The 23,118-nt window shown below is 52.9% G+C and overlaps 8 protein-coding genes across 8 annotated transcripts; 5 read left to right on the top strand and 3 right to left on the bottom strand.

Annotated features, from left to right (window-relative positions):
* Positions 1-1,819: 1,819 nt before the first annotated feature.
* Positions 1,820-3,858, top strand: NEUTE1DRAFT_11363 (uncharacterized protein; the record flags this gene model as incomplete). Its single annotated transcript, XM_009850393.1, has 2 exons — positions 1,820-1,873; positions 1,993-3,858. Coding segments are annotated over 2 exons (1,920 nt in total), but the record flags the coding sequence as incomplete, so codon positions are not given.
* Positions 3,792-5,841, bottom strand: NEUTE1DRAFT_78532 (uncharacterized protein; the record flags this gene model as incomplete). The annotated part of the gene is made up of 5 exons (XM_009850946.1): positions 3,792-4,263; positions 4,352-5,090; positions 5,175-5,268; positions 5,352-5,666; positions 5,740-5,841. The coding sequence occupies 5 exons, from the start codon at positions 5,839-5,841 to the stop codon at positions 4,149-4,151; spliced, it is 1,365 nt and encodes a 454-aa protein (XP_009849248.1).
* A 1,167-nt stretch (positions 5,842-7,008) lies between these two features.
* NEUTE1DRAFT_99149 (uncharacterized protein) lies at positions 7,009-10,203 on the top strand (the record flags this gene model as incomplete). The annotated part of the gene is made up of 4 exons (XM_009850945.1): positions 7,009-7,351; positions 7,523-7,743; positions 7,807-8,254; positions 8,366-10,203. The coding sequence occupies 4 exons, from the start codon at positions 7,009-7,011 to the stop codon at positions 10,201-10,203; spliced, it is 2,850 nt and encodes a 949-aa protein (XP_009849247.1).
* A 387-nt stretch (positions 10,204-10,590) lies between these two features.
* NEUTE1DRAFT_99147 (uncharacterized protein) lies at positions 10,591-12,535 on the bottom strand (the record flags this gene model as incomplete). Its single annotated transcript, XM_009850944.1, has 3 exons — positions 10,591-10,596; positions 10,743-11,820; positions 12,432-12,535. 3 exons carry the CDS (start codon positions 12,533-12,535, stop codon positions 10,591-10,593), a joined length of 1,188 nt encoding a protein of 395 aa, XP_009849246.1.
* A 363-nt stretch (positions 12,536-12,898) lies between these two features.
* NEUTE1DRAFT_78527 (uncharacterized protein) lies at positions 12,899-14,066 on the top strand (the record flags this gene model as incomplete). The annotated part of the gene is made up of 3 exons (XM_009850943.1): positions 12,899-13,009; positions 13,068-13,325; positions 13,381-14,066. 3 exons carry the CDS (start codon positions 12,936-12,938, stop codon positions 13,973-13,975), a joined length of 927 nt encoding a protein of 308 aa, XP_009849245.1.
* A 668-nt stretch (positions 14,067-14,734) lies between these two features.
* Positions 14,735-16,557, top strand: NEUTE1DRAFT_145062 (uncharacterized protein; the record flags this gene model as incomplete). The annotated part of the gene is made up of 3 exons (XM_009850942.1): positions 14,735-15,323; positions 15,507-16,152; positions 16,218-16,557. 3 exons carry the CDS (start codon positions 14,852-14,854, stop codon positions 16,396-16,398), a joined length of 1,299 nt encoding a protein of 432 aa, XP_009849244.1.
* Positions 16,558-17,186: 629 nt separating this feature from the next.
* Positions 17,187-19,655, top strand: NEUTE1DRAFT_136036 (uncharacterized protein; the record flags this gene model as incomplete). Its single annotated transcript, XM_009850941.1, has 1 exon — positions 17,187-19,655. One exon carries the CDS (start codon positions 17,187-17,189, stop codon positions 19,653-19,655), a length of 2,469 nt encoding a protein of 822 aa, XP_009849243.1.
* Positions 19,656-20,147: 492 nt separating this feature from the next.
* Positions 20,148-22,385, bottom strand: NEUTE1DRAFT_59840 (uncharacterized protein; the record flags this gene model as incomplete). The annotated part of the gene is made up of 3 exons (XM_009850940.1): positions 20,148-20,612; positions 20,871-21,366; positions 21,643-22,385. The coding sequence occupies 3 exons, from the start codon at positions 22,192-22,194 to the stop codon at positions 20,278-20,280; spliced, it is 1,383 nt and encodes a 460-aa protein (XP_009849242.1).
* Positions 22,386-23,118: the final 733 nt, after the last annotated feature.

Below are 23,118 nucleotides of genomic sequence, written 5' to 3'. Positions count from 1 at the left end.
GGCTCTGAGATTTTGAATCTATAAGCGTGAACACGGATGTCTGGTGACAAGTCCAGCTGGATGTCCGCGCTCCCATCCCTTGTGTAAATTACACGTAGGGGCATCGGGTAGCATGATTCTCTCCCCTACGTCCACTCCACTCCACCATTTTGCATCTTCCTCCCATTCCCCAGCCACTGGCAACCATTCGACAAGGGGCGACAACTGCACTCTGGATTCGCAATCCAACTTCAACTTCACACCCACAGCCACCCGAAAAGCTACAATCAGTACTATACTGATATCAGACTTCAAACAGCAGAAGCTGATGGCGGTCATAATGAGGAGCTTGGGAATGAACACGACGATCGCACAGGCCAGTCCACACAAGCCTGGTCGAAGGAGAAAGAGACGAAGCAACCAATTTCACCTTACCCGTCAATAAGCGACGGGTAGTCTAAAATAGAACAAGGAAAGCGCATGGCAGTGGATCCTGGACATTGTGGGAAGAGCCGTCCCCGCCGACATTGGTTGTATCCGGGGAGCCAAAATGCATGAGAATTGCCCGAAATCGGGGACAAGCTGCGTTATCTACTATAAGCTACCTATCTATCCTACAAGATATCAGAGTTGCCTTCCACTTCCCCTCATCACCCGCTCGCTGTCCGGTTTCCTCCACTGAAACGTGACACCCAGCACTCCTAAAGTCTCATCAGCATCAGTCTCAGTTTACCGCGAGATTACCACACTATATATCTCGCTCCGCTAACCTGGCCCACTGCATTGTTGTGGCTTGGAAGACCTCCGATTGACCGCCATCTTTCACTCCCTTCATGAGGATCAAAAGGAACATAGCTGTACAGCTATACTTGTCCGGCCTAGGAGTGCCTCGCACCCATAGGCTTCTAATAACAGAATAAAAGCCTTTCTTCAGCTCACGTTCCGTGGTTTCAAACCCCCCCGTTGATCCGATATGTTTAGTGGACCAATCCCGCTTGACGATGCATACCCGCATCGAGCTAACCACCTAAACTGTCGGGACCATTACCATTGGCCACGATAAACGGCCTTATCAGTCAATCATCTCTTCCTCTTGCTGTCGATAACACTGACACACAAGATCTAGTCTTTCTGTTACGTCGCCGCCCCCTCGTCCCCGTCACTTTGGTGTATCAGAGCGATCCTGGAGGTCGGAACGAGGGTGGGATGTATTGAAGGTCAATACCTGAAAAAATAACACAATTTCCAAATTTATCGAATTCCGAACACATCGAAATATGCAGAGTACAAAAAGACAGCCCGTGCAGCTCATCACCCAAATTGCCATTCCCTTTTCCACTGCAAGGTACTAACGTCAATGACTAACCAAAAATGGGGAAATATAACGGCCTACAGTTGAAGACCAACATTCAGCGTCGCTACCTATGAAAGTAGTATTTTGATCTAGATGAAGCAAAAATCTGGGAAAGGTAACCATATCCGTGTTCCCGAGCACTTACATCTAGACGTATTATGTGTGGAAAGTTTGGCGGAAATAGTCATGTGTTTTTCCGTAATTTCCGTTACTTTGCGCATCCTTACAATTTCTGACAAATTCCCCCCATCCCCGTCACTAGTGTGGCATTGACCATGGCATGGATTGGTCTTATTCCCGCTCCTATCGATCCTCAACACCGCCTGAATCACTTCGACCACAAGGTCTATTTCCAGATTTCTTCTCACACCTTGGCGAGTTGGTATCCGGCAACTGCTTGTGCGATAGACCGACGTGGCAATAATCTCGAAAGGTGACATAAAGCTATATTAGAACCGACTGAGCATGGCGCAAACTCGTGCCCCGATGAAGAATAGACAGAAGAGCCGCAGTGGCTGCCGTAACTGCAAGCAAAGACGTGTAGGTGATCTTTCTGCTAATTCTCTTCGGCCGTTCCCAATCATGCCGTATCGATCTGAAGTTGTGGATGACGGCGATGATCGACGCAGAGCCGAGTGTACTGACTCCCGATGGTATAGCTACGATGCGACGAGGGAAAACCAGGATGCAAGAACTGTGCCCTTAAGCAAATCGTATGTCCTGGCTATCAGCAGCGTCTGCAGTGGTCGACCAAGCACGAAGTTGCTCTTCCAGCACAGCCAACCCAGCCAGAAAACTTTGAACAGCTTGTCACTGCCGCATCCGCGTCCATTGTCCCATCCAAAGATAATCAACCGTCAAGTGGTGCCCGTAATGCCAGACCTACTGCCAAAGCACCTGTTCCTCAGACACCGCCTGCATACCACCATGCAGAGACACCACCGCCCTCACTATCATTCTTGACACCGTCTGTTTCCTCTTCACCTCTACCCTCGCCTGTCCCTGGGACTTCAGCCCAAGAACAAGATGGCTTCTACGGTTCGATGACTACAACACCCTTCCAAAACGACAAACGTGCCTTCGCTCCACCCGGCCAAGCCTTGACTCTAACCCAGCCCGTCGTGGACATCCGCTCCTTTCTCATCGAACACTGGTTCAAGTCCGTCTGTACCTCCTGGTCCGCCTACGACTCCGCCTCCAACCCCTACCGACACTTAACCTCTGTCCTGTGGAACACCTCCGCGCCTGTGTTCTATAGCTTGCAATCTATCTCTGCTGCTTCCCTGGTAGAAAAGCTTCCTGCCGTGATGCGCGAGACAGCCCGCATGGCGCCACGCCTAGCAACCGAGGCCATCAAAGCCGAGCTCGTCAGCTTCTTCAACGGGCGCTGCACCACCTTCCCGCGTGGCCTCCTCCTCTCTCTCTTCTGCATGAGCTCATCCATGTGCTGGATGGAAGCCCGTCAGCTGGGGCAACAGTACCTCCGCCAAGCGAGAGCCGTGCTGCAAGCACTGAACAGCTGGACTCTGAGTCCGGAGGACCAGGAACTGCTTGATTTCTTCAACGGCTGTCTCATTTATGAAGAAATGCTTCGCAGCGTGGTAAGTGATGACGAGGCTGACTTGAAGAATATGCTCAGCTGGCCGGATCCACCCACCTCTACCGTTCAAGGCACTCTGGTCCATTCCACGCCTCATCCCTGGACCGGTGTTTCGGCGGACGTTTTTCGATTGTTCGGCAAAGCCATTGCGCTCTGTAGGCGATCACGCAGTCGATGGCGACATAACGATGGGACGACAATACGGGCCCTGCAAAGCGCCATGAAAGATATCAAGGAAGCTACGCGTATCGAGGAAGCGCTGTTGGCTATTGACGTACCAACCGAGGACAACGACGACCCTAGCTTCAACCATTGGAACACCATGCACAAACAGCTAACCGCCGCCGCCATGCCTAACGACAACACCCCAAAGATGGCCAAGGACCTCCGCCTCGCCACCGAGACGTACCGCCTCTGCTCTCTCCTGCAACTCTACGAATCCTTCCCCGACCTCGCCGCCAAGCGAATACCCGACCTCGACGCAGCGGGGGCAGGGGCGGACGCCACCGACCCGGCAATCATCTGGACAAAATGGGTATCGCCCCTAGCTCTACACATCACTGACATTCTCGATCGGATACCTGCAAGCAGTCTGCGGTGTATTCAACCTTTGCTCTGTCTCTGCGCGGGCAGCGGTTTGAGGTTCGATAGCAAGACGGCAATGGGGCAAGGGGAGTATAGTTATCTGTTGAGTTTGGAGTCTTCGTCACCAACAGACTTGGGGTTGGGAATTTCGGGGTTGCCTGCGGGTATTGGTGGTATTGGATCAGGATCGGGGTCGCCATCTTCGTCATCGCCATCAGGGGAAAATGAGGAGGATGTGCAGGCAGTCAGGATATTGCGGGCTCGGTCGTTTCTTATTGACCGTCTTGGTCAGCTCGAGCTGTCGTTGCCGCCTAAGCCGATAGGGGTGGCTAAGCAGTTGCTGCATGCTGTGTGGAGTGCGTATGATAAGGATATTGATACGCCGAGGCGAACGCATTGGCTCGATGTGATGAGTCGGACGGGATTGCATAGTTTATTTGGATGATGGGATGCTGTGAATGTTCATTGTACAACGTAGCCAATGACTGGGTTATGAATTTTGGGTTTGGAGGATCCTATGTGCTCCTTTGGTTTGTTCAAACTTAGTGTAATTCTGGACTGCTCACATAATTCTGTATACATAATACTTACACCTTTTGGATGTACGTTCTTCACCAGCTACCCTGGCATTTATTCCAGAGAAATAGTTCCCCTTGCAGTTGGTTCATAGTCAATTTCATCAGGATACTCCAAGTTACCCAAAAACTCTTCAACCTCGTTCATATCAAGGCCTTGGCTGATGTGTCTGTAATCACAAAATCAGTCAGCATTGAGTGAGCCCAGTGATATGGAGGGAGAAAAATAGATAGAAAAAACAGGGGGCAGGGACTTACTTATCAACAGCCAAAACCTCAAGCCCAGGAACGCAATCAATCAAAGCAATAATGATATACGACCCGCAAAACGCCCATGTGAAACCAACAACAGCCTCAACCATCTGCACCCAAAGTTGACGAATATTGCCATCGAAGATGATACCGCCCGCAACCTCCACACCACCATACGCAGCTACCTCCTTCTGCGCAAACAGTCCCGTCATAATGGTTGCAGCCACACCACCAATGCAGTGCGTCGCAAACGTATCACCATTGTCAACCCACCTCCAATAATGCGCAAACTTGGTGAACTTGATCCTCAACGCCTGACGACAGAGCACAGCACCGAAAATACCAAAGAAACAGGCGGTCGGCATGTCGATGAACCCAGCCGAGGGTGTGATCATGACAAGACCGGAAATGGCGCCCATGAAGGTCGAGTCGACGGACCACTTGCCCGTCTCATAGAAGGTGATGAGGTTCCAGGTCAGCGCGCCCGAGGCGGCGCACAGGTTGGTGACGCAGAGGGCCATGACGGACTGGAAGTTGAGGGCCAGGGTGGTTCCCGCATCGAAGGCGAGCCAGGAGCCCCAGATGATGATTAAGGACAGAAGCTGGAAGAAAGAGTTACCCGGTCGGTGGATGCGGATGTGGGTGGGCGTACGCACGTCGGACTTGCGCGAGCGAAAGAGCGGGTAGGAGAGGTAGATGCTGATGGCGGTAGCGGTGGCGCCGGAGCAGACGTGGACAGGAGTTCCTGGACGAGGGAAGAGCTTGGTCAACTGTTGTCCTGTCGCTTCATGATCTGGATGTAGGTTGCTGTTTGAGATTGTCGACTTACCTCCTGCAAAGTCCAGCACGCCTAAAGTCTCTCCAAGCAAGCCTCCGCCCCAGACCATGTGTGCCAGCGGGCAGTAGATAAATGTTGCCCACAGCTGTCCCGTCTCTAGCCATTAGCATATCATTCTCTCCTCACCCTTCAAAAAATTGCCCAAGTTCCCAGTCTATAGTTACTCACAAAGATGAACGGAATAACCGGTAACAGCCTCCCCCTCTCGCAGAATCCGCCCACAGCAATTGCACAAACCGTTGCCTCAAAAACCAACTGAAACTCGCTGAACAGGATTTCCGGAATTGATCCTACAGGCTCAGCTAGCACACCCTTATGGAAGAAGTGCTTGAGAGAACCAAAGAACCAGCCGCCCTCGCCGTAGGCAAGTGTGTATCCAACAATGAACCACTGGATCGAGCATGTTGCGATGGTGAGGATGGCGGGCATGGCGGCGTGGAGGGCGTTGCGCTTCCATGTGTATCCTGAGTAGGCTATGCCGACCTGTTCGTCAACCAGAAACAGTCAGATGATGGGTGAATATGCCGGAACGTGTTGAGAAAGGGGAGCCTCTTACAGTTGGTACAATGGTCCAGCAGATGACGGTGCAGATGAGGACGAAGAGAGTGTCTGTCTTGTCGCAAGCCTCCCAGGCTGCTAGAACGGGTGACACCGTCATCTCGGGTATCGTGAGGAGGTGTCTTGCGATTCGGTAGGAATTTTGGGAATCAATGACACAGACAGAGAAGGAGTAGACAAACGACTTATAGGAACAGAGCGTGGACCAGAAAGCAGCTGAATTATGCTTTCTCTCATTGACCCTTCTTATCGACACGTGGGTTTGTTAATCCATTTGCCAAGCTCCCAGCTCATTGCCATTTTCGTAGATTCTGTACGGCGACATCTTGAGGGCAACAAGTTGGGAAAAAGAATCCAGGGGGATGTATTACCAAATCCAGAAAAGCAACGGGAATGGAAGCTGTTAGATAAGGAATGGCAGCCAAAGTAATGGTAACACTAACAGATAAGAGATTCACATGCTGGGGTAACATCGAAACTGGCTGACTGGCTGTCCATGTCTCGGAAAGTGCGTGGTCTATATGCAGGTCGAGGTGTCTTCATGTTGTGACGATCTGGAAGAGCATATGGGGACTGCACTATTTGTCCTAAAAGGGTTTAGGTTGGGGGTGTTACATAGTAGACGGGAGGGCGATCCTTTGGCGGCAACGGGCCGTCCAGAGTGACAACGCCGCGGACGGCAAGGTCGAAGCCAAGCCAAGGTAAAACATTTCGAGAAAGTTTGCGTGGTGACAATCTCACCGCCTGGTGAGCTCACCTGCAAGCCTTATGTTCGCTTCATCAGGGTTGTTGATGAGAGATAATGAATCCCAAGTCCGTGTCAATTATTGGTCTTGTACCAGGTACTAGAGGAACTAAGTGACTCGGGCGGTCGACTCTACTGGCTTGAGAGTCAGAAATTTCGAGGACACAGGTCAAAAGGATGGGAAGCGTGAAAAATGCTGGGCTCCCGCTCTGCTCTTTCCTCTGCCAATTGGAAGGCGCGGAGGATGTATGGTGCAAGTGAGGAAGGTGTGAGGCATCGCTACTTCCTACTGACCAGCAAAAACGCAGACGGCTAAATGAGATGGGGACAGAGTTTCGAAATGTCGAGAGTGAACAACACATTGACGTGTGGCCAACTTAAGTTCCCACCACAGAATGCCTCTACGCCATGATCTGTGATGCTTTTCTGACATCTTTATCCACGCCGTCATCACTCATCCACCATCTTTAGAAGCATTGATACCCGGGGGTACGAGACCGTTGACGATCGCAAGACCAGAAGATGGACCTTGAAACGAGCACCGATTTGATCTCCTTGGAAAGTTCTCTGCCCAGCAATGCGTGCAGAGCAACAAGCGACTGTGATCAATCATCCATCTCGGATGATCCAGATGCAGACGAGTATGCGCGATGCCATGGCCTCACCGTTGACAGCTTGAAGCTGGATCCGTGGAAGGGTGTACTCGAGAGGGATGCCTGTATCGCGGCAACTCTCATTCAGACCGAGTTCGGAGAAATAATCGAATCGGAAAAGCCCCTTGAAGAGCTCGCTTTTCGGCCCATCCTCGGAAAAGCAGAGCAGTGGTCTGTGTCAGCAGAGTCCCTTGCACTCCTTCAACAAGTCTGTAAGCCTTGTACAGACCAAGAGGTAGCGGAGCATATGGCAGAACTGTGCTTCACTGAGACCGCCGAGTTGAAGCTCAAGATCGAACAACCTGTGCTGCGGAGTGATCACCAGGCGGACTGCAGAAGGATGGAGAGACGGATTGCGGCCTTTCATAAGGTCCCGCTACCAGATCATCATCTTCCATTGCATCCGGTCGATATTGAACAAGGGGAAGGTCTCGAGTTTCCTGAAAGCGCGCGGAAAGGCGACGAGGCACTTATGGAGAGTCTGACCAAGGAGACAATCGAAGTCACCAAGGACACGCTGATGTTCTTGGTTCAGAGTCTCAAGGCAGACTGGGGTGACGATGAACAGCGTGACCTCATGGAAAGCGTCTCAACGTACAGCGGAGTATGTAACACACCAGTGACTTTTCTTCGGTTACGCGGAAGAACATCAACTGACAAGAACTAGCTGAACAGGGTAGAGCATGTAACCCCTCCGCTGAGTCCTCGAACACGCCCCGAACCAGAGTATTACATTCCCGACGACAAAACTTGTGCGATCCCGATTCTATCCGACCCAGACTCTTCTTTGAGCGCAGAGTTAGAGGCAGTAGAAGGAAAAATTCTGTCCAAAGACAACAACTTCTGGAGCGGCATTGCTTCCGAGAAGTCCAAATCACCGGACAGATACGATGATATCGACGTATCAGGAATGATAAGAGCCGGGGAATTTTCGGTGCCCAGATCATCTTCGTCTTCCCCGGAACTGATTGCTCGGGATTTCAAGATAGAAGTACCTCTGCTACCGAATGATAGCCTTGTAATTGCAGACAAGGCTCCTCCCCGCGTCCTGCTACCTGAGGACCTGAAAGAGGCCAAAGACCTCATGGCCAGCGACACCGTTCCAAGCAAAGGAGGTGAGTTGGATGGCCGACTGAACGACTTCTTTGAAGAGACCGCAACAAGAGTGATGCGCTCTGTTGAGCAGGAGCAACTTCAGCCACTTGACGCAACCGCACGAGTCACAGCTCCAGTGATGGATTTCTCCATTCCTGTCCGTGAATGGGACGAACACTTTTGGACTGCCCAGGTCATGTTTGAATGGATACGGAAAACAACCGACGTTGACTGGAAGGGCATCAAATGGCGAAAAGACAACATCAAGGAGCAGCAAATGGTATGGGCACCCTTGGCCCACATGGCCGAGAAACAATTGACAACAGAGGCGGTTGAGGTTGTTCCAAGTGTTCTTGCTTTCTTCCTGGAGGAACCGTGGGAAGGCGAGATACAAACAAGTGCCGATTTCGTCAACACACAACCCAGGCTGTTGTTCCTGCGTAGGGATGAAGATGATAAAGATGAACTCCTTGAGGAGAGATCAAGGGAACCCAGTGTCCCCCCATCAAAAGAATTGGTCCTCTCAAGCACGAGCATCAAGACAGTCCGTCCTTGCAGTAGGTCAGCACATGCCTGCCAGGCTCAACAATCCATGGATGTACAGACTAGGCAGGGCCTGTCGTCGCCCCCTCTTGCCATGTTGCAATCTCGAGACCTGACAAGCCTTTTGCGTGGAAAGAAGAGGCAACTTGGACCCATCCAACGGCAGTCGTCACCAGTTACCGGACCTCTGATCCGGGTCCTCGACATAACCAACCATGACGTGCCGAACTCGACACACGTACTGAAGGGTTTTGAGAACGAGTATATGGACTTTGGCTCGCTTGTGGAAAATTTCGTCGAAATGAACATGCCAAAAAAGGCCAAGCTCAGCCATAGCCGCTTCTTCAACCGACCGACGCTGCCCCAGCCAGAATCCGCAGCCGTCTCCAACACGAAGCCCACGGAACCCAAGGCTCAACCTGCGCCCGCAATCATTCTTGCTGTTTCTCCGGACATCGTCCACCCCAAAACTCCGCCTCGGATAATCGTGTCTGCTGCAGTATCAAATATTATCACGAGCCATCTGGAGAAATTGGTGCCAGGAATTAACCTCATCGTACGCGACCACGAGCGACTCAGGGCAGAAAACGCGCCCCCGGGTAGCAAGCAGCCAAATTGCGATGAGGCCGACTTCGTCTTGTCCCCAGCCACAGGGATTATAGTTACGACCATGGTAAAACTAAGACAGAAACCCCTCCCCGCAGCCCCAGGCCAGCAACAGCAACTACAACAACAGCCAACCTTCCGCAATGTAGTCGAGAACGTAGCAATACGTCATGAACGGCTGATCGTTCTCATCTCAGAGGGAAACAAACACAGTGAGACCATGAACCCGCTCTCCCAATCTGACGCGAAAGCCCTCGCCGAGTTCCAGTGTTTCGCGAGTGCGCTACAGGCGCAAACTGACGTGTACGTCTATTATGTTGGCGGAGGCACCGAGACGCTGGCCAAGTGGGTGGCAGCTACAATATGCGATTATGGAACTGAAGCTCAAGAGTGGCAGAGCATACTGCTGCCTGTGGAAACAGGTTGGGAGCTTTTCCTGCGGAGAGCGGGAATGAATGTTTTTGCTGCGCAGGTTGTCCTTGGGATGCTCAGGGTTCCTGATGACGAGGTTGCGATCGGTGGAAAGGAGGGTAAGCTGTACGGCTTGCCGGCCTTCCTGATGATGTCGAAAGACGAGAGGGCAGAGAAGTTTGCGGAAATATTTGGTGGGAGGAGGCTTCTGGATGCAGTGAGCGCTGTGGTTGATGAGCCCTGGGGAGACGGAAATGTGAAAGAGGTGGACAACAGCGGGATGAGTCAGGATAAGGAGGTTGTTGATATTTTCAGTGATGATATCGAATTCTCTGGCGGCTTAGGTCCAGATGATCCCATGAAGCAGTTTTCTGATGGGCTTGGCCACAATTCTTCACCATGGGAGTGATGAGGGAACATGGTTGAGTAAAAGACGAAGGAAACTCACATAGTGCTGACTGTTCGCTATGCAGCACTGCAAAATAGACTGTCTTTCGAAGTTTTGGCCACCAAGCACGACCTGCCATAAAACAGACAGGACATGAAGTTAGCTTCATCGCGAAATGAAGGCTCGCGTGCACAAAGTGGTGACATACCATGAATTCGGATATCTCCAGCTCTGTAAGGTCAGGTCTCGTATGGCTCATTGACCTCCTCCCGATGACCGCTTTGAACCATGTTACCTGCAGTGATACTCCATACCTTCAGACTGGTCTCTTCAACAATCGCCGGAGGTGGCCTGGCTCTGCCTCGTTGTTGCTGCGATGTCCCCATCCCCTCTTCCTCTGAGTCACTCTCATTGCTGGAGCTCCCAGACTCAATGTCATCAGAACCAGAATCCGACTCCGGCTCCGAGCCAGAACTCTCGCTATCATCATCCGGAAACTTCCACGACCCCGAACAAGTAGCCAACACCGACCCGCTCATATGCATCGCCGTCCCGCCTACCGCCGACCCCTGCGCACCCACCTCGAAATCATAATTCGGCTCGACACTCCCCTCCCTCATTCCGACCCCTTCCCAAACCACCACCTTGCCGTCCCTCGTCCCCGCCCAGACCTCAAACCCACCCACTTCCTCATTCGTTCCCGGGAAAATATCACAACTCAACCTCTGATTCGTCTCTCCATCCCTCCCTCGTAAACATGCCAACAACCGATGCGTCCCCCTCAAATCATAGACCAAAAGCCCACTCGACTCCCGCTCGTTCACCACCAGATACCGCCCACACGGACTCCAAACCGTCTGTAACACCCCCCGGCCCCCTATCTTTGCCAGGGAAGCAGCCTGCGCAACATTCCAAGTAGCGACGCAAGCGCCCGCCCGATGTAAATCATATAATCCCAAGTTTCTCGTCCACGTGCCCGCGCTTACCACGTTGGCCCCGGTACCATAATCGCCGTGACTCAAGGGTTGCATCGCCAGCGCGGAGATCGTGCCCTTCATGCCCACCACCCGGGCTCCGTTTCCGGATTTGTGTTGAGCAGACGGGCCGCCCGTGGTTTTGATGGTCAAGAGCGGGGTGTCGGAAAGTCCTAGGTCGGGTCGGGAGACGTCGAAGAGCGAGAGACAGTTGGTGGAGCCGGCGAGGAAGTGGGTTCCTGGAAAAGACCAGAGGAGGGAGGTGATGGGGAGGTAGCGCTCTGTTTCGGCGTGGATGAGGCGGAAGGTGGCGAGGGGTTTTGGTTGTTGTTGCTTGTGCTGTGGCAAACCAAAGGTGGAGTCGTCGTCGTCGTCGAGGGATGAGGATTGGGATGATGATGGTGGTGGTGGTTGAGGAAAAGCGTGGTGTAAATGAATCGGGTGGTCGGTGCTGGCTGTCAGAATGCATTGTGTTGAGGGCTGTTCGAGGGCGAAGTATGGACAGGGCGCGATGGCCGCGGTGGGTTCGGGGAGGTAGAGGGTGCCTTGGGGGGTGAGGGTGAGGGGAGAGTCACCGTGGGGCGCGAGGAGGGTGGAGGGAAGGACGAAGGTGTTGATTCGGTTGGAGGAGGAGGAGGTGAAGAGGGTTGTGCCGTCCGCAGACCTGGTGTTTGTTAGCGGGTTGGGTTTTGCATGAGGATTCTGCCTGGAAGATTTGGAGGTGTGAGGACTTGCCATTGGACACTTTTGAAGAATGAGTCTGTTTGACGAGAAGACTGAGAAGTTTTTGTTGTTGATGAAGATAAACCATCTGGGTTGGTGGACATGGCCACGAGGTCGAGAGAGGGCTTCTCCATACTCTTGTGTTGTGGTCTGGTGTAAGTGGTGATGTTGAAGCCTGCGCCTACGGGGCTGTCTGTGGTGTTTCGACCGATTTTCTTTTGATGAGATACAAAGTTGTTCTGACAGTGATCCCTACCGCAATTTCTAAGAATTATGTTTACCCCTATCTATCATCAACAGTTTTACTGATGAAAATAACAAACTGGCAGGTAACTGAAAGTTTTGGTATTGAATGAGTGACGACGTGAAAGTTGTAAGAGGATTGAAGCTTAGCTCCAAGAAGCTTCAGTTCCGATTTGGCAAACAACCTGCAGGTAGGGCTGACGGTAGTGACTTTGACTGTCTGAAGTATTGTAACGCGGATTATTGAAGTCAATGTACTTGAGAGAAGAAGAAGTCCTAACAGAATGGTCAATCGGCCGGTTGACCCACCACCTTGCGGCACTAGCGCGCAGGCGGCGGCAGGCAACTGGAGCTTCCCCAGTTCCAGTTGCTACAATGAGGACCTCTTTGACCACCTCAGGCTTGGCATGCATGGGAGCTGCTTCCGCCTGACGGGGATGACGACGCGAGCGTGTTGTCCATCGCTTCTCCATCACTCCATCACTACACCGACTTCTAATACCATTTGACTTCGTTGCAGCTCTGTTGCCTCCGAGGTCCAAGACTCTTCGAACTCAGAGACGAAGAGAGTCGTGCGTTGCGATTGCGCCGGGCAGCTGAGGTTGCAACGACTTGGAAACCCAACAACACCATCCCCGCAGTCCCAGTCTTGGGATCCATGACATTATTAATACCGACTTCTACTTCTCGCCCGGACCTCTTTCGACGATTTACGACCGAATTACACATACCTTAGCTTTGTTCATTAGCCATTTCATTATACTCTGTTTCACTTCGAGCTGAACTTACTGTGCGATTCCCCGAGCCTTCGCCATGGAGTCCTTCCTGCAGGGGGACGTCTGCCAGGACCTCCGCGAGATAAGCGTCGTCAACCTAATAGTTTCCATGTAAGAATTCATTTACGAGGGTGCCAGATTAACAAGGATGAGAGGCTGACTTTCGTAGTGTCATTGTCATTGGAATGCTCATCAGCTACCTGCCACAGCATGTTCGTATCATATCAAGAGGCACATCGGAAGGGATATCGCCCTACTTCGTTTTGCTGGGGACAACATCGGCAACATCTGCGTTTGCAAACATTCTCCTACTGCCCAAGTCTCGTCAGGATATCGCTTGCTGCAAAGAGGTTGAGACTTTCCATTGCGTGGCTGGCCTACTTGGTATCGCGCAATTGGGAGTTCAATGGATATGCTTCACATTCATGTCAGTGTCTCTCTGTTACGGTGCGAAACGACTTTGGCTAACATCCGCTCTTCAGTTTCGTCCTCTTTTTGGTTTTCTTCCGATACAACGCAGCGGACGACCCGGATAGCGAGGCGGCGCTTGTCGAAGAACAGCCAAGGTGGCAGACCGCTCTCTTGGTGGCATCTCTCACTCTGCTGCACGGCCTTGCAGTTATTGTCGTCACGGGTATTCTGAGCACCATTGCCCACGATAAGCTCGCAATTTGGGCAAACGTGCTCGGCGTCATGGCCGCTCTGCTAGCCGCTGTCCAGTACATCCCTCAGATCTGGACCACCTACCATCTGAAGCACATTGGCAGCTTGAGCATTCCGATGATGTGCATGCAGACCCCGGGTGGATTTGTCTTCGCAGGCAGCCTGTTTGCGCGGCTAGGATGGGCCGGATGGAGCTCGTGGGGCATCTTTGTCTTGACCGCGACGATGCAAGGCTTGTTGCTCTCCATGGCCATTTACTACGAGATCCAGGCGCGCAAGGAGTCCAAGGACCATACGCCTGGCCGAGCCACCTCGCATCCCGAGCACTACGCAAATAACCAGGAGCAGTTGCAGGCTACTATGGACCGGCAGGACAGTGACGCTGCTGCCGAGACTACCCCGCTGCTCAAGTAAGGTGGAATTGGTAATTCGGGTCCGAACTAGGCAGCAACTATTCCTTGTTTCTTTACCACGCTTTGACTTGGCTCATGCACATACTGGCGTTAACTGTTCGGGGTGGATGGATGGAGTAATCTTGTGTATGATTCACTGTAGCGCTCGATGTTAGTGACCGTTTGAGATACGAATATCCCCTCCCTTTTGGACCACCATTTATGGTTTCCCCGGTAGCTTCATACGTGATTGTGACTGGCCACCGAATGTATGACAATTTGGTTATGGATGAGGGTTATATCGCGCTTCCATTCACTACGGAGGAGTCAGCGATGGCAGTCTCAAGGCCCAACTATTGTATGAATCATCGCAAAGTGTCATTCAGGAAATCAACATGGGAAAGTGTCACAATGTTTGCTCCTCTGGAGCTTAAAGACCGTACGGATTCCGTTTGCAGCACCTCCACCTGTTGTTATTCTTTGCCAGTCCATATCCGCTGACCACAATATCAACCCGCCTTGTTTATTCATCCCTAACATCCTCTTCATCCATCAATACATTCGGTCTTTGCGAATCACACGCTACACGGTACGTGCTGATATCAGATATGTTAGTGGTTTGGACCCTCTGATAAGCTTGAGCAGCCACGGCAGCCCGGACGGACGTCTCCACTTTTCGCCGTCAACGGGTGGCACCCATTAAAAGTCTCCCGGGCCCCCGCAGCCTCCTACCAATCTTCTCCGATCGTCAACCACTTCACACGGTGCGAGGCGATACGAACGCCTCGGCAACCTTCCCGGGTTCAAAAATATTTTATAGAGCGCCGGATGCGACCGACGACGGACAACCACTGCGGTAGAAACACTCGTTAGCTGGCCACTGCCAACTTCGATCCCGATGGCTATCACAAAGCTCGCCGGACCTGTTGGTCATGACAGCGATGATGACTATGACGAGGCCTTGCACCATCCGCAGTCCCAGCAACCAGCAGACATCATTGCGTCACAGCCAATTCCGCTCCCCGTGAACCAGTCGACCATCTTCAATGTCTCGACTGCCGCCGTTGATATCGAAGCCTGGACTGTCGCTGCCCTGGAATCCTTGCGGATCGCCAACAATGCGCGCGGTGCTGGCAATCCATTGTTGATCCCCTTGGACGGCGCTGCTCAGGGGGAAGCGGCAGCGGCAGCAGGCCCGACCGATCCCGCCTTGAAGCTGCGCAATGTGGTCTTCGACGATGGCGATGATACGTATGCCGCAAATGTCGCGCCGCCGCGCCGGCCTCCTTCGCGCCGGGACAGCATGAAGAGGCGCGAGGCTTTGCTGAAGGGCAAGGAAGGTAGCAGGCAGCGACGGCGTTGGGAGAATGGTAAATACTCCCCCTTGTGATTCGATGGGCCAGTGCCAGGGCTGTCCAAGTCCTCTTCCAGTTCCCGCTCGTTACAATCCGTGTTGCACGCTTGGAGTTCGGGAACAAGCTAATCAAAGTCAATCATCCGGTTCCCTGCCCTGCTGCGGTGGGGACCGATTTTTGGATTATTCTCTTTCACAGACCGTCTTGTTGGAGTTCCCAACGTACAGCCGCCGCTGCCTTCAGACTGGCAGGTCGGGCCGACGTATCCCATCCACGATAACATGCCGTACCACCTCGCGCAGTACTGGGACAAGGGGCTTCGTGAGCGCGTCGAGGAGCGCAAGGCCGCTTTCGCCGTGCATCGCAAGAAGACCGTTACTGCCACCAGCCACCAGTTGGGTGGGGCCGCCACTGCTGTTTCCTTGGTGGTCTCGTCGTCTGTCGCCAAGACGCGCGCAGACGTAGGAAAGGTCCCGAAAGATTTGCGTGCTACAGCCAAGAAGACGCCTGCCGTCAAGGCCTGGCTGCGTGTGTTGGAAGAGCCGGTGAGGGAGTTTCTTGTTCAGCAGCAACGCGGACAGAATGCGGCGGCCAAGAGGGAGCAGCAGCAGCAAAAGGAACAAAAGGCTCGGGAAAGTGGAAACCAGAGTGATGAGCTCGGCTCGGATGAGGAAGAGATTCTCTTCACGGGCCGAAAGACGGCTGCCGCTGCCGCTGCTGAGGGCAAACCGCCAATCAAGAATGCATCATCGGAGAAGGGCACAGATAAGAGTATCCAACTGCTGCCCGATACGAGGATGGTGCTTGATACTCTTGGAGACGACGAGAGCGGAGCTTCCTTCAAGTATGTTTATCTGATGCCTGGTTTCCGGTTGCTGTCGGAACAGTGTACTAACAAAAGGGCACCAGGCGTTGGCTCACGCATTCCATCTCAGACTACTACGGACTGGACTCCAAGTCGGTCACCGTTGGCAATCCAGCGAGGAGGGTGGTGTATATCGGCCTGAAGCAGGTTGGCAACGGTCCTAAGAGGCGGGCTGCACCTGTAAGGCAGATGCTGATACCGCCGCCTCTGTGGGAGATGTTCTGATTGAATTCGGAAATATGGTAACGGCAGTGTGCCGGATTTTGGACATGGAACCGGCGGATAAAGCGGGATTAAAAGGTGAGAAGGAAATTTTGGATTTAGACTGATCACCACATCTAGACTCAGACATGCAAACGCCGTTCAAGCGGAAGTTCACCTTTGCTGCAACATTTCCGCTTTGAACTGAAGTGAAGCCGAGACACAGTTGACTTGTCAACCTCCTGTGATTCTCCTAGCCTTGTTTGGCTTCCCAAAACTCAACTACACAGAGCGGGTAGGTGACGGATTCTGATACCCTTGTGGTCGGTGACAGTAGATAACCTGCGCCGTTGATCCCTGACGAGGCATGTGTGTACAAACGTTGTTCTGATCGCTGCTACGGCATTACCTGATACACACGACCAACGCCATAGACAAGCAAAGGTAAGCTCTGAGCCATCTGATTGGTCCTTGGTTAAACCTCTGCTTTGCGAACCCACTGAAGCTGCCAGCTAAGTATAGACGAGTTGTATGCACTCCGCATCACGCCTTTCTCATTTCGATCTAAAGCGATCATTTCACTCGGTTGGCTGCGTATCTCACCTTTTCATAACACCTTCTTTTTTTCCGGCTTTCTTCTTCTATTCGGGACGTATCAGAATGAGATCTCGTACCCAGTAACCGCAGCGTTACAAGTTTTGCCGGTGTTTTATGCCGTTCATTTGCTCCTTTTTTGTCCGTTGTGAAACCACACTCGACAGACGTTGTGCCTGGATGAGGGTAGGTATTACAGCAGATCAGCCACCAAAACCATGCGGCTTCTCGATGTTGAGACACTTCAGCTTGAGCTGTTTGACGATGGCCCGAAATGCGCCTACGCCATTCTCTCCCACACCTGGGGCCAGGAGGAAGTGTCCTTCCAGGACATGCAAGACCTAGTAAAAACACCGAGAACAACTTCAACGTTCGTCGAGAGCGGTTATAGCACAGTATCGTCATCAAGAAACCATACTGGAACGAGCGAGCAGTTTGCCTTTGCGAACAATGGAACGGCGAAGCACAAGCCCGTCACTGCCAAAAAGGGCTTCTCCAAGATCCTAGGATGCTGCGCCAAAGCTCGCACCGAAGGCTATCGTTACGTCTGGATAGACACTTGCTGCATTGACAAGTCTTCCAGTGCTGAGCTCTCTGAAGCCATCAACTCCATGTTCAAGTGGTACCATGATGCCGAGGTTTGCTACGCCTTCCTCAACGACATCAGTGTTCCAGAAGTCATACCACACCACCAATCACCCTCTCTGGACCATTCAATGTCAGACGGCGGTAACGGCGATGCGATGTCCATCACGGACGAGATGAAAGAGGTCCTCTATGGAAGCAAGTGGTTCACGCGTGGCTGGACACTTCAAGAACTCATAGCTCCGTCTGACGTGGTTTTCTGCGATCGCTTGTGGCGGGAGTTTGGCACGCGCGAGTCACTCAGTGATGACATTGCCGCTATCACAGGCATTGACGCCGGGCTGCTGCGGATGGAGAGGAAGCTGGGTGACTTCAGTGTCGCTCAGCGAATGTCATGGGCGGCCACACGACGGACTACCAGGATCGAGGACGAGGCGTATTGCTTGATGGGACTGTTTGATGTTAATTTGCCGCTGCTGTATGGAGAAGGACAGAAGGCCTTCAAGAGGCTCCAGCTGGAGATCATGAGGCAGTGTTACGATCCTAGCATACTAGCTTGGGCTAGCTCGGACTCGTATGCGGTTATTGAAGGAGTATTGGCCCAGTCGCCGAGTATGTTTGAGAGCTGTGGGGGTATCTCTTGGAGGGTTGCTGATGGAGTTATGGGAGATCCCGACAGCCCTGATGATACTCATCAGTCCAACAACTTCTACCACGAGATCATCGGGTCGTCTCTTTTAAAGATGCACGTTCCGATATCAGACTTCAACGCCCGCCATACCGACGATCACATTGTCTACAGATCCTACTGGGACGTCTTCGGCTCTCTGGAGGACTCCATCGTTCACGTCAACCCCCCCACTCCCGTCCCGTTCGAGGGTACCACTGCGGATCTGATATACTTTCCCCGCCGCATCAATGAGTTCGAATCCGCTTATCTCCACGACAGCCGATTCCGCTCCTTCAACTACTCCTTTCTCAAGCACAAAGTCAAAGACATCATGCTCGTTCCTCTGTTCGGCTGCACCGTCCTCTCACCGACTTCCACACCCGACGAGCGATACACAGTGGGAATCACCTTTTGCACCGACTCAGCCGGCCACTTCAAGCGCGTTCACTTTCCTTCACGGTTCCTCGTGCCTCCATCGGACCTCCAGCGCTTCTTTACACCCCCGGAGCCGCCTCCAGAGTCCAGCCAACGCGGACACGTGCGTGACAAGCAACACCTCACACTACATCTCTCCCTAGCAGGCACCGAAATTCTTCTCCGCCCTCCTGTCCCAGAATGGGCACGCTGTCTAGTCCGCATCCCCCCTTTCCTCCTTCCTCCAGCACCATCATCATCATTTTCATCACACCCTCCCACAACAGCCGTCCAAACCTTCTCCATCTCCCTCGCCTCCACCCCCAACCTTATCCCCTCCTCCTTCCCCTCCTACTTCTCCTTTCCCTCTCCCTCTCCCTCCAGTTCCACTTCCATCCATCACAGCTTTCCCTCCACAACCACCACCAACAATAGCAGCAGCAACAACCCTCAAGTCCTCCTCCCCTGGTCCCTATCCCACACCATCCCCGCCCAAGCCGCCGACGGTTCCGGCTGCTGGTACCTCGACCGATGGAGCGAAGTCACGGACCGCGCCGATTTCTCGCAGCAGCCCTGCTTCAGCTTGCACAAGGCCGGGGTACCGCGGGCGTTGGCGTTTCGGCACGGCCTGGATCCGCAGTTGGGTTTCTTGTTGGTTTTTTGGGTGGTGAAAAGTGGCAAAGGAGGGGATGATCAGCAGTGGATTGAAGTTGGGGTCGTGAGGAATGATGATGAGATTGGAACGGGGGTGTTGTGGGCGAGGACGGAGAAGGACTTGTTCAAGGTTTTGGGGGGGAAGGACTGGTGGATGATGGTGGGAATAGGAACAGGAACAGGTGTGGGTGTGGGTGTGGGTGTTCCACCACCACCACCAGGGAGTGGAAGGAGGAAAAGAAGGAGGGAATGGGAGTTTGAAATTGGGGAGGGGATGGTGTTGAGGGTGAAGATTAGGAAGAATCCGGATTATGATATTGCTGTATTGGATTTCAGGGAGAATAGGGATAAACAAATGGGATGATGTGATGCATGATGAAAAATCTTCCTCTACGTTTTAAGTGCAAGAGACAAATCCCGTCCGTTCTTTGTGTGTCTTACCGAATCTTGAAAGTATATCGTGAATACCGTCACGGGGCCTAAGTATAGTTTTACAGCGGCAGGGCCTTCCATTACTGGGACCATATAAGCACCAAAGTAGCTGTCTTCCAACACGGTCCAGTAGCTTACGTGATAATGTCCAGCTGGGTTCAGAAAATGCGTGGGTGTTTTCGTAGGTCTGCGATCTGGCTATATTGAGTTCGACTCCAGGCTTTGGCGGGCAGAGCTTGTTGTCTGTTTTCTTGGTCTTGTTCGTCCATCATCTCCTATCCAAAACATCAACAAATGTCAATCGGGTTCGCCATTATGTGATCTCGTCAAGACACGAATTTCACAACGTTTCTCGACTCGCCAGTCACAGTCAGGCCATCAAAAGACATTTCACAATCACTTCCATGATTAAGCCTTTCAGTTTACCGCTCAGCTTAAGTTTGATTTAAAAAGTGCATACAAGAATAGAAGAACTGCCTACGAACAAGACACATGTCAACAAATCCCCTCCTTCCCCTCCTCGATATTTTTCGGAAGAAAGCTATCCAAATACTTTAGACACCAAGAGCGGCATTGAACAAGAACGCAGCCTGCTGGCCCTCAGCAGTGCTGGCAGCGCTGCTCGCCTGCTTGCAAGCAGCCACCGCCTCGATGCTCGCATTGCAATCATCCTGCAGCTTCTGGCAAACAAACTCGCTGATGACCTGGATGTTCAAGGCACTCTCGTGGTCGAAATCCTGTCCGTTAACAGGCTGGAAGCTCTCCTCCTCGCGACCATCCAAACCCTTGGCGAACTGGATCTGGGGGGTGCCACAGCTGCCAAAGTCCAATCCACCATGCCTGCGGCCGAGCTTGCTGGCCTTGCGGCGGACAGTAGTCTTGGTGTTGCCTCCAGTCTTGTTGTTGCCGCCAGTGCTATCATCATCGGTACCGTCGTCCTCGCAAGTATCCTCATCACCGGCATCATCGCCGGCATCATCGGAAGCACCATCGTCCTCGCAGGTGTCGTCATCACCGGCATCATCGGTAGCACCATCGTCCTCGCAGGTATTGTCATCGCCGGCATCGTCGCCGGCATTATCGGGAGTACCGTCGTCCTCGCAGGTGTCGTCATCGCCGGCATCGTCGCCGGCATCATCGGGAGTACCGTCGTCCTCGCAGGTGTCGTCATCGCTGGTATCGTTACCGGTCGTAGCGGTAGGATATACGGCACCGCTAGTGTTGGTATTACCGGTACCGTTGCCGGTCGTAGCGGTAGGATTCACGGCACCGCTAGTATTAGTATTACCGGTACCGTTACCGGTCGCAGCGGTAGGACTTGCGGCGCCGCCAGTGTTGTTATTGCCGGTAGCGTTGCCGGTCGTAGCCTTAGGACTTATGTTGCCGCCAGTGTTGTTATTGCCGGTAGCGTTGCCGGTCGTAGCCTTAGGACTTACGGTAGCGCCAGTGTTATCATCGTTGGTACCGTCGTCCTCGCAAGTATCGTCGTCTCCGGCATCGTCGCCGGCGTCATCGGGAGTACCATCGTCCTCGCAGGTGTCGTCATCCCCAGCATCGTCGCCGGTGTTATCAGGAGTACCATCGTCCTCGCAAGTGTCGTCATCCCCAGCATCACTGCCGGTGTCGTCGGCAGTACCGTCATCCTCGCAGGTATCATCTTCTTTATATAAGAATTAGCACTCAAGAACGAAGCCCATCAGACATTGACTTGATCGTTGACTGTACTCACCAGCTCGGCGAAGAAGGCCATCGTCACCAACATCAAAGGCAGCCAGGATTTCCTCCTTGGTAATAGCAGGAGACAGAAGGTTCGAAGCAGTAGCATCAAGGAGCTGTATCACCATTCACGTTAGCAACCAGAACTTTTCTAACGCATATACGTGAAAGAGGACAGCGAGGGAAAAAAAAAAAAGACATACATCTCCAGGAAGGGAAGTAGCACTGTCAAGCGCCAACAACGGATCCGCGCCCAATCCCTTCAGAACCTTCGCAACCACCAACTCAATGTCCTTGTTCTTCGCTTTGCCCTCCGCACTGGCCGGATCCTGATGCTGATGAACGACCGCAATCTCCGGGTTCTTCGCTGTCTCGTCGCAAATGGCGCTAGCAAGGCCGACTTGGCTCGTCTCGCGCTCGAGGGCGCGGAACAGCACAGCATTGACCTGGCCGTCGAGGTCACCGGCGGCCTTAGCATTGGTAAAGGCCTGGTCGGCCACGATCTGCTGCAGGCAGTCCAGGTTGGTGACCTGGCCGGCACCCTTGGCGGCGGCAGCGTTGTCGAGCAGGCCGAAAACAGCGTCCTGGATGTTGAGCGGGTTGTTCAGCTTGAGGGCGGCGTTGGTGCCGCGCAGGATAGCATCGTATGAGTGCTCTTGGGGTACTTCGCGCTTGGTAAAGCTCTGATAGGAAAGCTCGCGAGCGGAGGCGACGGTGGCGACGGCCAGGGCCAGGAGGCTGGCGTTGTACTTCATCTTGTCTGTTGTTGTCGGGTGGTGATAGTGATTTGTGGCTGTGAGACGGCTTGTTGTATATGCAAAGAGATGGGCTGACCTGTCAAAGGGGAGCCCCGAAATAATCAAAAAAAGAGTGTTTAGAATGTTAAAACGAGTGCAAAGTTCGCAGAACCCCTATCTAAGGAACGAAAGAGTCAACAAGACCAAAGGTGAAAGAGCGGAGTTGGTTAGCAAGGCTATCTTCTCGTCCGCGTTCCGTGAACAGAGCGATCATGGTTTATATATACCATGGTCTCAAGATCCAACACCCCCCCTGGTCGATGAGCATCCACCATGTGTTCCTTGTGATCTCCCACCAGTCTGCCACAGGCCTTGTACATACCGACCCTCCGGACGAGCCCTTTCATCATTGCATATGTAGTAGTACTGAATAATACCCGCATCCTGAACCGCTGTCATGAAAGTCGTGAAGCCAGGGCGTTGGCTCCGCTCCAAGCCGGAGCGAGATGGCCCAAAAAGGAATTCGGTTCATTGGGCCCGAGGATGTTCGACAGGGGGAATCGATCCGCTGGCCGGCCGGCAAGGCCTCGACTCCATGTTTGTTCCGTGTAGCGAGCCAACCAAGCTCACATGTCTGAGGTACAAGCGAAGCGGGCAGGTGTGTGTTTAAGTTGCCCCTCTAGTACCGTAGTACCGGGCGGCTTTCGCCTGGGCCCCTTGTCACCAACGACATATCGTCGAGATAGGGGAAATACGAGGATGTAACCTGTTCAAGATGAAGGATGGAAGATTCACCGCTGGGGAAACTGATGATGGAAGGTGGAAAAGGAGTGATGGCCACTTGGCTACGGAATGCCTCCCGTAAAGCCGGTGCGAGTAAACATGTGATGGTGCTCGGTATCATCGGGATGTTGTTCAAAACATCCTCACTTGAGATGTGCT

Source organism: Neurospora tetrasperma (genome assembly GCF_000213175.1).
Source record: "Neurospora tetrasperma FGSC 2508 unplaced genomic scaffold NEUTE1scaffold_2, whole genome shotgun sequence".
NCBI classification, from domain to species: Eukaryota; Fungi; Ascomycota; class Sordariomycetes; order Sordariales; family Sordariaceae; genus Neurospora; species Neurospora tetrasperma.
Note: the sequence above shows the minus strand (reverse complement) of the source record. Positions and strands in the feature narration are given on the sequence as shown.